Raw genomic sequence first — 12997 nt, forward strand, 5'->3', positions numbered from 1 at the left:
AATAACACAAATGCATGTAATATAGGTATAAGAAGAATGTTTTGTGAGGTAGGGATAAGGATGAATATTATCAACAATTTAATTTTGAGTACTTAAAAGCTTTACTCAAGTTTTGGTTTTAATACTTTACTATTGGAAATGTACTCAGCAGGATTTCAGCTATTTTTTTAGCTTTTTACAAAAAACAGCACACTAGAGAAAACTCATAAAGTCTAAGTGACCATAATTGCCATTTATGATTGGTTTCCTCTATACAAAATAAGTTATATAATAACAGCATTGTTCTCCTGCACAAAGTCAATGATTCTAATTCAATCATGGTCTCCTGTGAATCTTTTTAAAATAGCTGGTTTTTTTTTATTTAATAGATTGCCAGAGTAGAAATAGATTAATGTCTATGAAAGCCTTCTATATCACAGGCTTCAAACTAAGGATCCCAGACCCTAGGGAACCCTTAAAGGACTCCCAAAAGATAGAGGTCATACCCCATTTTCCTTGTAATAGCCAATCTGGCTGTTCTCTAATACAAGGAGGTCTTCTTTGACCTTATCACCCAACAGTTCCCACTGGATCTCCTCTAGAGGCTGTGCAAACTTCCTGCCACTCAGGGCAGGTACACCCTAACTGAACCTGAGCACCCACACCAGCAGCTATGGAGGTGCTATTGGGAGAATTTCTCTTTACTTTTCCCACCAATAATACACACACACACACACACACACACACACACACACACACACACACACACACACACCTTTTCCCTTAGATCATTTCAGCTGAATCTTTGACACTTGGTTGACCCAGTGTTCCTGGGCAGTGGTTGGTCAGTTAAAGTCCAGTCCCCTACCTCTTTGTTTTGGTGATTCTGAGTAATTCATAAGGTATGAACAGGAATGGACCACTATCTGTACCACAGACTTTCTTAGATTGTTCCAAATCCACCCCTTTTCTTAACTTCTCTATTACTGTCAAAGAGCATCACTAATCCTTTCTATCATTTGGGTTTGCAAACTTACTGCCATCCTCATTCTCCATCTACAGTCAAATCTTGTTGATTCTACTTTCACATCTTTTGTATTCATTTTTTTTCCCTGTAATAACAAGGCTAACTCCCCTAATTGTGAATCACTTCTCTGACCTGAATTATTGCAGTTAGCTTCTAATTGGTCTCTCTCCCTTCAAGCCTCTCCTCTCTTCGATTCAACTCTTACACAACTGCCAAAGTGATTTTACTAAGGTGGATGCAATGAATAGAGTCCAGGTCTGTAGTTAGAAAAACTCATCTTCCTGAGTTCAAATATCACCTCAGACACTTACTAGCTGTCTGACTCTGGGAAAGTCATTTAAACCAGTTTGCTTCAGCCTTCCTCATCTGAAAATGAGCTGGAGAAGGAAATGGCATATCTTTGCCAAGAAGACCCCTTGAAGAGTCAGACCTGACTGAAACAATAAACAGTGGCAATGACCATGTTACCCCACAACTGAGTAACCCCATAGCTCCCTAGGACTAAATAATATAACATCTTTATCTCATCTTTTAAAATCTTTTGTTGTTGTGTTTTATAATATATATGTTATATAATGTATATTTTATAATTATTAATACAGAAGTATATGCACATTTATTGTTCAGTAGTTTCAGTTGTATCTGACTCCTCATAATCCCATTTGGGACTCTCTTGGCAAAGGCATTGGAGTGGTTGGTCATTTCCTTCTCCAGCTCATTTTACAGATGAAAAAATTAAGGAAAGAGGTTTGTCCAGGGTCACACAGCTAGGAAGTGTCTGAAGCCAAATTTGAACTGAGGATCAGTCTTCCTGGCTCCAGGCCCAGCCCTCTATCTATTGTGCCATCTAGTACATAGGTACTATTTACTAATATGTAAATATATACATTTACTTATAAATTAATATACATACTTTTTAAAATTGACAATGGAGTTTGGAAACTACTACTCTAGAGGAAGAATACAAAGACTGACTAATGTGAACTTTGGGAGTCTCTAAGGTTACATTTATTCATAGGTTTGTAGATATAACTAGAAAGGATCTCCTTAATGGTCATGTAATCTGCTTCCTTCATTTCTCAGATGGGTAATCTGAGGTACATGGAGTTTAAGTCACTTGCCAAAGAACTCACACTAATAAGTGGTGGAGCTGGCATTCAAACTCTTATTTCCTCTGATTCCCAATCCTGCTATCTTTCCTGGCAATCCACAAACCTGAAATATTCTACTGGTATCAAAAGCACTATGTTTAATTCTCACTTCCTTTCTTAATTTAATTCAGTTCAACAATTGCTAACTTGTTTCCTAAATGCCAACAATCTACTGTCACTGTTATAGGCTTTAGAAATACACACCCTCCCAAAATAGGAAGTCCTTGACTTCAAAAAGCTTACATTCTGAACACATTCTACTGTTAAAATGGGAGCAGATTTCTCCTTAGTATAAACAGAGATCAACTAGGGATTGCAACCTTGAACAAGAATTATATTCTTCTCCCTTTTAAAACACACACACACACACACACACACACACACACACACACACACACACACACACAAACACACATGGACACAACTTGTTAAAAAAATAGCTAAGTTCTAGCTCTTAGCAAAAAACAATCCAAGACAATTCCAAAAGACTCATGATAGAAAATGCTATCCACATCCAGAAAAAAAATAACTATGGCTTCTGAATGCAGATCAAAACATAATTTCACAATTTAAAGTATTTTGTTGGTTGTGACTTTTCCCCTTTGTTCTGTTTCTTTTTTCACAATATGACTAATGTGAAAATATGTTTACATGATTGTACATAAAATATATAACCTATATCAAATTATTTCTTGTTTTGGGAGGGAAGCTGGAAGGAATGGAAAAAAATTTGAAACTCAGAACCTTATTAAAAACCACTGTGGAAAAATATCTTTACACATATTTGGAAAAAGTAAAATACTAATTACCAAAAAAAACCTAAGTTCAACCATTGTTCATCATTATTTTCACCTTTCCCAATAGCTTCTCTGGCTGCTGAGCAGCAAAACAGACCTAGGAGGGGAATTTTGTGGAAAGTATGAAAAATAATCACATATATCCACCTCCAGATTTTGAGAGATGAAATTTTATGGGGGGTGGAAGGGGGAATTGCATGAGTAAATAGAAAAGTAAATCCTTCCTTTCCTTGAAATTCTTAGAAGCTGATCTCATTAATTAGCATCATGAGGTTGAAAAATTCTCAGTGTTTGAATTACATCACTGAGAGTGGAAGAAGAGTATTTCTTATCACTTGTTTTCTTTATTGTTATAGTATGGAGAAACACCATTCTTTTTGGCTGTTGCAGGAGGTCATAAAGAATGCAGCAAATTGTTATTGGATGCAGGGAGTGATGTCAACATTCCAAATAATGTAGGTACCCCATACCAGGGTCCTTTATTGGAGTGCTTCACATGTTGTCTGTGGACAAGTAGAAATCTAGGCACTGGCCTTTTGGAATGTTATATATGCCATCTATGCTTTTTGGGGGGGAGTTATTTTTCACATTCTCCATTGGTGTCTATTCCAAAGAAAAGGCCCTCTTCTTGTTCACTTGAACAAATTTGAGGAACAGAGAAGGAAGGAAGGAATTAAGAAATCATTTTATTAAACCTCTACTATGTGGTAAGTAAGCATTGGAGATATAAATAGAACAGTCCCCTGCTTTTGGAGAACTCACCCCCTAATTGGAAGAGACTACCATCAATGTTCAGCTGAAGAGAGGGAACAGAGGCCTAAAAATGCCCAAGGTTCAATGATGGGATGGATGGCAAGACCCTAGGGTTCCTTAAGTGTAAAGGTCAAATGCTGGGGGTAATGTGGGTACAAAGGGACATTTCTGAATTATTGGTTTTTGCCTTTTCTTTCTTTCTTTTTTTTTTTTTTTTTTGCTTTACCAAGCTATTTGAGGACTAAATTTAAGAGTGGTTGCGCAAAGCCAAATCATTTGAGTATATTAGAAAGAAATAAACAAAGACCATAAAGGGAGACATTAGCACATTCTCTAAAGAATTCAACACCAAACTGAAGACCATGTGTCTTCTCATGACTGCAAACTGAGCCAGAAGACTCAAGGCTCACTAAATACTTTTAGTTGTGTTCCCTGAAGAACAAAGGGAATGAGGAGAGAGAAATTTCTTGAAAGAAATAGTATCCTAGCAGGAAAGTACTTTGTCCAAATCATTAAAATATAGCTTCATGAACTATCTAAATCAGTACATTTCCAATAGCCAAGCAATAAGTTCCTACTAGAACATCTGAGGAGGGAAAATGAGACTCAATAATAATCAATAATCAGGGATTATTAGAAACTACCATAAGTCCTTTTTTTTTTTTTAGATTTTTGCAAGGCAAAGGGGGTTAAGTGGCTTGCCCAAGGCCACACAGCTAGGCAATTATTAAGTGTCTGAGACTGGATTTGAACCCAGGTACTCCTGACTCCAGGGCTGGTGCTCTATCCACTGTGCTACCTAGCTGCCCCCATAAGTCCTTTTAATTCGAATTTATGACTAAGCAAATTTGAAAAATAAAAGTAAAGAATAACAAAAGAAATTGATGCTTTTCCATGTGACTCTCCATAATCTAAGTTTTAATCATCTTTTATAGGAATCTGATACTAGTGGCTCCTTCAAGTTTTTGTAAACTAAAATACAGGGTTTAGTGGTTCAGGCAACTACTACTCACTCCAGAGACAGAGAACCAAAGTTCAAACCCTGCCTCTGACATGCTTCTTGTGTGACTCTGGGCAGGTCACAATTTCTCTGGGTCTCAGTTTCCTTATCCATAAGAGGAAGGAATTTTATGACTTCTGGTATTCCTTCCAGCTGTTGCTCTAGGATCCTATAATCTGTGACCATAACACATTGAAAATGCATTACAAGGGTATTAGAAGGAAGGCAAAGAAAGAGACATTTGTGGAGGAAGATATCTCCATAGAGAAGGGAAAGGGCATTTGTATGTCTATAAATGACAGGCAACATTGCCTACAGGAGGTTAAGAAGAGTGAGAATCACTTTTGAATGGGCTAAAATGTGAAGGCCATATGAAGAAAGTAGGTTTTGAGTTGAATCTTGAAGAGTGGGTGGAATTAAGAAGACTTTGTTGTTAAGTTGTTTAAATCTTGCCGGACTCTCCTTGATCCCATTTAGGGTTTTCTTGGCTTGGCCAAGAATATTGGAATGGGTTGTTACTGCTTTTCCTCCAGCTTGTGAGGAAACTGAGACAAACAGGGTGAAATGATTTGTCCATGGTCACACAGCTACCAATATCTGAAGCCAAATTTGAGCTCGGGCTTTTCTGACTCCAGGCTGTGAGTTGTATCTACTGAGCCACCTAGATGCCCAGAAGAGGACTAGGAAGGGTAACTTTCAGGGGCTACAGAATTTGGGGTGCATCAAATAAAATAATTTGACTGAAGTGAAGGGCTTGTGTGGGACAAGTGGGAAATAAAACTAGATGTTCATTTCTTATCCTGGGAATAAAGGAAATTGTGCTTCTATTTCATTGGCACCTTAGGGAAAATGTATTCATTTGTACCATAGCTCTGTGAATGGTGGACAACCAAAATTACCTCTTGTGCAAATAATTAAAACCATTCTTAATTCTCCACAAATATACTGTTCCTATGGCTCATCTGGCATGGACATGATCTTGGATTCTTGAAGGCCATGTCAGAAAGAGGTTAAATTGAAGGATCATATCTAAAGGAAAGCTCTGTCATTTTGTTCCACCAATGGACTTCACTTTGCTTAAATTCAGAGAGCTAGACACAGTTATTTTTTTCTTGGCCACTCTTAGTCTATACAGTAAAACACTCTGCAAAGACGAAGCACTATACAAATATTAGCAATGATCATGACTATTAATAAATTGTGAAGTTTTCATCCACAATTGAAATTATATATCCTTGACACAAATGCAATATTATGATTCTAACCTGAAAACCATTTCCCCTCTCCCACCCTTCTGTTCTTCTCTCAGAACAACATTACTGCTTTGCAGATAGCAACTCAGAATGGACACATACCTCTTGTCACTTTTCTTCTCAGTGAAGACATTGTTCTGGACCAGAAAGCTGAGGTGAGTAGTGGACAGTACTTTATTTATCTGATACGTAATTATACCCAACACACTTTTCTGTGGCTGATTGACTCTAGCTGGGTAGTTATTAGTTTTTGGATGGATTGTTACATTTGTGGAAGATAAGATACATTTATTTATAGTGAAGACTATTCTTTAGAAACAAGTGATTTTTTTTAAGGAGTGGTTCTAATTCTAATGCAGATAAAAAATAAGCCTGCTTATTTTACATTTTAATGTTTAAAGCAATAAAATGTTCACATATGCCCGAGATACCATTACTCTTATTAAATTTGTCTGGGAAGATGAGGAAGCTACTATATGCATAGCTGCAGTATGAAAAATGATTATTTGTTTCTTCTGTGAAGATATCTATTTTTCTTTAAAATTCAATCAACTATGCTAACTTGGGTTTCTGGAATTTCATGTTGGCTTTCAAAAAGACCCAACACACCCAAAGCAAACATTTTGACAGTGACCTTCTGTGTTGGAATGGGATCAGGAAAATCCTTTCACATTTTTTTTACTCTATTTTTTTTCCTTCCTTGAGAATATTACTCATTCTGATTCTGATTATCTGTTACTATATGTTCTGATAATTCCAGACTGAGGGTGTGACTTGACCTGGGTTTGGCTGTTTTAGAGGACAAGTTTTCATTGGAATTAGCTTAAAATTTTCTCAGTTTTGTCCAAAGAACTTTCTGATTTGCAAAAATGTTTTAGCTAACATATCAGTTGGGCAATTGTATTATTCATTGATATTTCAAAACATGTATCAGAAGAACGAGGTTTGAGTCCTATTTCAAACTCAACCATTGTAGTGTGACCCAGGGAAATAAACATCACCCAAATTTACTTTCCTCACCTGTACAATTGGGATAAATGTTGATGCCATCTACTTCATAAAGCTGTTGAAAAGAAAAGGACTTTTAAAAATTAATGTGCTAAAGAAATGGGAACTACTTTAAAAAATTTATTGATTATTTTTTGTTCTCACATCACCAACATTTCCCAGATTATCTCCTTACCTTCCCTCTTCCAGAAGACCATTCCTGGTAAAGAATTTATTATTTGGGATGATTGTTTTCCCTTCCTTCTAGTAGAGCATTTAAGAAAGTATAAAGGGAAAGAGGGAAAATAGGAAATGTCTTATACCACAGCTCAGTTTGTTCTGGCTATGAAGAACTTATATCAGAGGTTTCAAATATACAGCCTATCCAATTGCTACACAAACCAGATTAAATTGTAATTGGCAAATATTTATAAAATAAATAAAAGTACAGTGTATAAAATAGAGAATATTATATTTTAAAACTAATATGCAGCCTGCAGGGATCCTTATGTACAGATTAGTCTATTTTAGTATTCTTTTTATTTTTATTATTATTATTGTTATTTATTAATTTTTCTATTAAAAGTTTGATACCATTGGTCTATAATTCTTTACAGTAATTCTACCTGCCTGGGTAGACTTTGCTTTCTAGGAAGGCAGAGATGAGTAGGCCAGGGAAGGACCTCAGAAAGCATCTAATTTAGTCACATCCCATTCATTTTCCATATGAAAGAATTAAGGATCAGAGAGCTTAAGTGATGATCAGAAAAATACCCAAGTAGTAGCAGTGAGTCTTGAACCCATTTCTCCCAATTACTCCCAAGTTCCTCATGTCTGTTGGTACTTTTAGGTCATTCTCATTCTCTCAATTTCAAGTCCTTGCTTTCCTCTCTATGTGCCCTTCTCTTTGAGTTACCTTTCCACTTTATCAACTAGCCTCACTCCTACTCAACTAGCTCCACTCCTGTTCTCACTGACCTGCCTGTGACCAGACCTGCCCGCTCACTCACTCATTAACCCACATCTCTGAACCATTCACTCTTTCCAATTCAGTTATTCCTTTTCCCCTGAATATTGTTATTGTCGCTCATCCTTATTTCCTCTTCATATCCGGCCATTCTCTTTTCTCCCACCCATCTACTTTTCATTTTGCAATGAATTCAACCCAGTAAAATGGAAAAATTCTAACTCAGAATACCAGCTCCACCTTGTCAAACCTATGTGACCTTGAACAAATCATTTAACCAATCTCAGTCTCAATTTCTTCATCAAAAAAATTAGAATATTAATAATCCTCCCTTATAGGATTATTGTGAGAATCAAATGAATATTATGTGCAAACCTTAGAGTATTACAGAAATGTTAACTATTTTATTATTTAACTTTTCTGACTCAGTTTCCTCATCTGTCAAATTGGGACAATAATGCTTGTGGCTTTATATTGTGCATTGGGTTAGCTTGAGTAAAGTGCTCCAGGTGCCCATCAAAACCCCAGTCTCACTGACACTTAATCACCTTTTTTTTTTTAATTACTTCTCAACTCCCTTCTCCCTAGCACTATTCTTTGTTTTACCTCTTATTCCCAAAGGGGTATTATGGTCTGATATGGATTAAGGGAGTGAGAGTTGATGTTGGTGAGAGTAAGAGCAAGAAAGTTGAGAACTAGAAGATGAAAGAGAAAATGGATTGGGTGGTGGTAGTCATTAGATTGGAGTAGAGGTGGAGGGAATGTCAGAAAGGAAGCAACAGGAAAATTCTTGAGCAGTACTTTGGAGCTCAAGTGAAACTTTAGAAATGGCTATGGGCTCCAAGAGAAATTTAATTCAACTCATTAAGAATTTAAGTGCCATATCAATCTATCTATCTATCTACCTATCTATCTATCTATCATCTATCTATCTATCTATATTTATCAATGCAAGTGATATAAAAACAAAGCAGGAACAGTTTCTGCCCTCAAGGAGTTTCCTTCCTCTGGCTGTTCCCATGTACTGTATGGGCACACAAAATAAACAATATATAAAAATATAAAGACATTTCAGGAAAAGGGAGTAGAACAGAGAATCTGATTTATTTGATAAGAATAATATTCCTGGAAGAGAAAACTCCCTTTATTAATGCAAATCATTTCCTTCTCTACCACTTATGAATTTAGGTAATTGCCTAGAGCAGGGGTATCAAACTCAGATGGAAATGGGAACCAATAAACTGTACTTAAGTATCCCTGTGGGCTACATATTAGTTTTAAAATGTAATATAATCTATGTTTTATTGTATTTTATTTATTTTGTTAATTTTTTTCCCAACTCCATTTAAAAGTTTTCTTCATCACTCTCCTGGTGTTTGACACTTTTGGCCTAGAGAACAGAGGCATTGTTATTTCCCCAAGGCCACCCAAGCAGGATGTTCCTGAGTCCAACGTCAAGTTTTCTTTTCACTATGTCATGCTCCTCTCAAATGGATTAGAAAGTCTCTGTGGTCCAGTCAGCTCTAGATCAATCATCCTCTAAATTTTCCAAGGTCACCTTGATAGTAAATAGAAAAACTGAGATTTGAACCCATATCTATGAGTCTGATGCCAATTCATTGTATCACATTGCAGTGGTATATGAGTAATGCAGTTAAGGGAGAATATCCCCATTTTGAAGTGGCTTTTATCTTTCTGCAGCAGGAGTCTCCTCTTCACTTAGCTGTTGTCAACAATCATGTCACTGTAGTCAACAACTTATTGGGAGCTAAGTACAATGTGAATGCCTTAAATCAAGTAAGTAAAATGAAGCAAAACTGGTGGTGTTTCCTTACCTTCATCTAAATGCTGTGTTGGTTTGCATAATGTTTTTGCTGAAGGTCAAGGTGTCTTAAGAGATAAGAGCCACTCTTCAGCGGGATATGAACATTCTTCATCCTCCTTCCCTCCCACACACAAAGCTCAAGCTTCCTCTGGCAGATGGATGGCAGCCAGTTTTTATTCAAATGTTCACATTTGACTTGTCCAGATCTTTTGATAGAAAAACAATGGCTTAGAAACCTATTGCTAGAAGAGTCTCTAAATCAAGAGCCACTCCCCAAGACTGATGCACTGTCATTGGCAGGGGGCCCCTTTCCACAAGAAAGAAGCTTTATTTCTGTCTTGAAGTCATTAATATGTCTTCCTTTAGCCTGAAGACAAAAAGGCTACACGAAATATAAAAATTACATGGATTCAATTAACTAAAGAAGCAGCAAACCCTCCATAAGATCAATCTATCACTGGCTCCATCTGAGAATGCAGAGACAGAATAATAAATATGATTTAGAGCCAAAGAACTTTAGGGCTTGAAGGAACCTTCAACAGCTTCTAATTTGAAGCCTTCATTTTACAGATGAGCACACTAAACCCCAGAGAGATTAAATGATTTGCTTGTCCCAAAATTGTTTAGCTAGTCATTGGGAGAGCTGTGAATGACATTCCTGTGCCTTTGGCTGTTGAAATCTTTTTGTATCTTGATTGTCATCCAGTGTGTCAGTCATGCCTCCCAGCCTCGTGTTATCTGTAAACTTGATGTGTTTGGTGGTTGTTGTTGTTGAGTAATTTCAATTATGACCAACTCTTGGTGACCCCATTTGAGATTTTTCTTGGCAAAGCAAATCCAGTGCGGTGCCATTTCCTTTTCCAGTTCATTTTACAGGGGAGGAACTGGGGCAGAGTTAAGTGACTTGTCCAAGGTCACAAAGTGTCTAAGGCCAGAACTAATGAAGAGTTCCTGATTCTAGACCTAGTATTCTTTGTACTGTGCCACTGGGGAAGGTAGAAGGCAGGATAAAGGGGGGAAACCTGGATTATTAAAGTCAGATCTAAGTTTTGAACAAAATGAAATTCAAGCAGCATAAGGGGAGGCTAGAGGTTCAATTGGGACCAAGCACCTGATTGACTAAGCCTAGGTCCAGGGAGGAGATGGGTTTGCTCTCTTTTTTCCTTGGAAGAAATCAGAGCCTGAACAGGTCAACAGATTCTTGTACCTCCTGTCCTCTCAAAAAAAGAGAGCAAAATAGCATTCAAATTCTTTACCCCTATCCCTGTATGGACCCGAGTGTTGAAACTCAATATTTAAATATAATGCAAGACCTTGGATTATTTATTTAAAGAGACATTGTTGGGAGGGAGTCCCCAGCTGTCCTATCATTCTATGTCCTAGAGTGTCCTGGTTTATTTTTACTTTATTTTATTTTCTATGCATCCAAACAAACTACTGACCCCATTGAAAACTAGACTATTTACTATATTGTTGTAAATAATTGTGCCATTTATATTCAGTATATTACTTTCTTTTATATAGAGTGAGATATCTTAGAAAAAACTGACAAAAATATTAACCAGAAGAAACGATTACTAAATAATCAGTGATTAATACTGAGGAGACATAGGATTTATCCTTTCCTGAAATCTTATTCTCTACTAAGCCAACCTAGCTTCTGAAGGTCTTTACTGATAATGAGTTTGGATGGATTAACTTTCTTCTCAGTCTGCTCAGCCCCATCCAAGTAGGGAAGTTCTACCCAAGATTTTCTACTCAAGGCTATGATGGGGACAAAGTTTTTTAGATTGTCCAAGGATGGGGTTAGTTTGGGATGTAAATGACATGATCAAAATCAAATCCCCACCCCCTCCTTAGAATAATTATTATAATATTCAGTCTCTCTCAATTCTTATCAACCAGTCATTGCCATCCTCAGGAACATCCACTTTTCCAAAGGCACATAAGCATGAAATGGGTCCATAAAAGGGTCTTCAGCATTCCAGAGTGTCACTGAATCTTTTTATTAATTATATATTAAACATATATTAGTAAAATGATTAATCACCTAGAAACTATATTTCTCTGGAACTTTTTATACAGATAAATCCCCCAAAAGTTCTTTCCAAGTCATTATGTAATCAGTAAAAAGTATTTGTTTCTGGTCATTCACCAAGTTCCAAATCTATCTAAATATTCCTTTATTTCAATGGAAGTTATGCCACTGTAAATAGAAAATTTGAAATTGATATCTAAAGGTTTTATATTAGCACTGAATTTGTATATTTGAATAACTACCTCAGGGTTGCTGTGAAAGTCAAATGAGATTATAGATACATAATAACAGCTAGCACTTATATAGTGTTTAAAGTTTGCAAAGGTCTTTAAAGAATTATCTCCTTTTATTATCACAGCTGTGGGTTGATGCTATTATTATCCATTTTTATGAATGAGAAAACTCATTTGAGGCAGGGATTAAGTGACTTGTCCAGAGTCACAGAGCTTGTAGGTACTTTTCACTGTGCTGCCTTGCTACTTCAAACTTTTAAAATGCTATATAAAAATTAGTTTCTATTTTTTGGTCTATTTGATCTGTACATTTATTGATCTACATACTTTCATATCTTAGAATTATCACTACCATTAATTTGTTGTGTGAACTGGGTCAAATGACAGTCTTTCTGGGCCTCATTTCCCTAATCTACAACATGATGAACTTGAACTCTATGATTAATGGTTCCCAAAGTGCAGTCTGTAGATCCTAAGGTTCCCTTCTCTTCTTCTCAAGGGTCCAAAAAAAATCAAAAGTATTTTCATAATAATGCTAAGATTTAATTTGCCTATTAAATTTTCCATATCTTTGTGAGACCAGATTGTCTTTATAGACTTCAATCAAAATAACATGTTACAACAGATTGAATGTGGAATCAGACATGAGAATCTAGCTATCTGTTAAGGTAGACATTAAAAAAATTTATAAAATTGTAAAACTGCATATTTTTTGTTTTAGAAAATAGTTATTTTCAGAAAAATGTTATTTTTGTTAATATGTGATAGGGTTATTATTTTAAATGAATATTATTAAAAATTATCAGTTTTAACTTCTTATACAGTAAATACCAATAGCTATAAACAATGAGGATGTTCAATAACTTTTTTTTTAGGTTTTTTTTGCAAGGCAAACGGGGTTAAGTGGCTTGCCCAAGGCCATACAGCTAGGTAATTATTAAGTGTCTGAGACCGGATTTGAACCCAGGTAGTACTGACTCCAGGGCT

The 12997-nt window shown here is 36.2% G+C and overlaps 1 protein-coding gene across 1 annotated transcript in view; it reads left to right on the plus strand.

The window, feature by feature from the left end:
• The window catches only part of ANKDD1B (ankyrin repeat and death domain containing 1B), an 83693-nt gene that overhangs the window by 44969 nt on the left and 25727 nt on the right, over nt 1-12997 (plus strand). The window contains exons 8-10 of the mRNA XM_074208747.1: nt 3311-3409; nt 6017-6115; nt 9616-9711. Of these exons, the coding sequence (XP_074064848.1) occupies nt 3311-3409; nt 6017-6115; nt 9616-9711 (294 nt within the window). The remainder of the gene's footprint in view (nt 1-3310; nt 3410-6016; nt 6116-9615; nt 9712-12997) is intronic.

This window comes from Macrotis lagotis, chromosome X (genome assembly GCF_037893015.1).
Source record: "Macrotis lagotis isolate mMagLag1 chromosome X, bilby.v1.9.chrom.fasta, whole genome shotgun sequence".
NCBI lineage: Eukaryota > Metazoa > Chordata > Mammalia > Peramelemorphia > Peramelidae > Macrotis > Macrotis lagotis.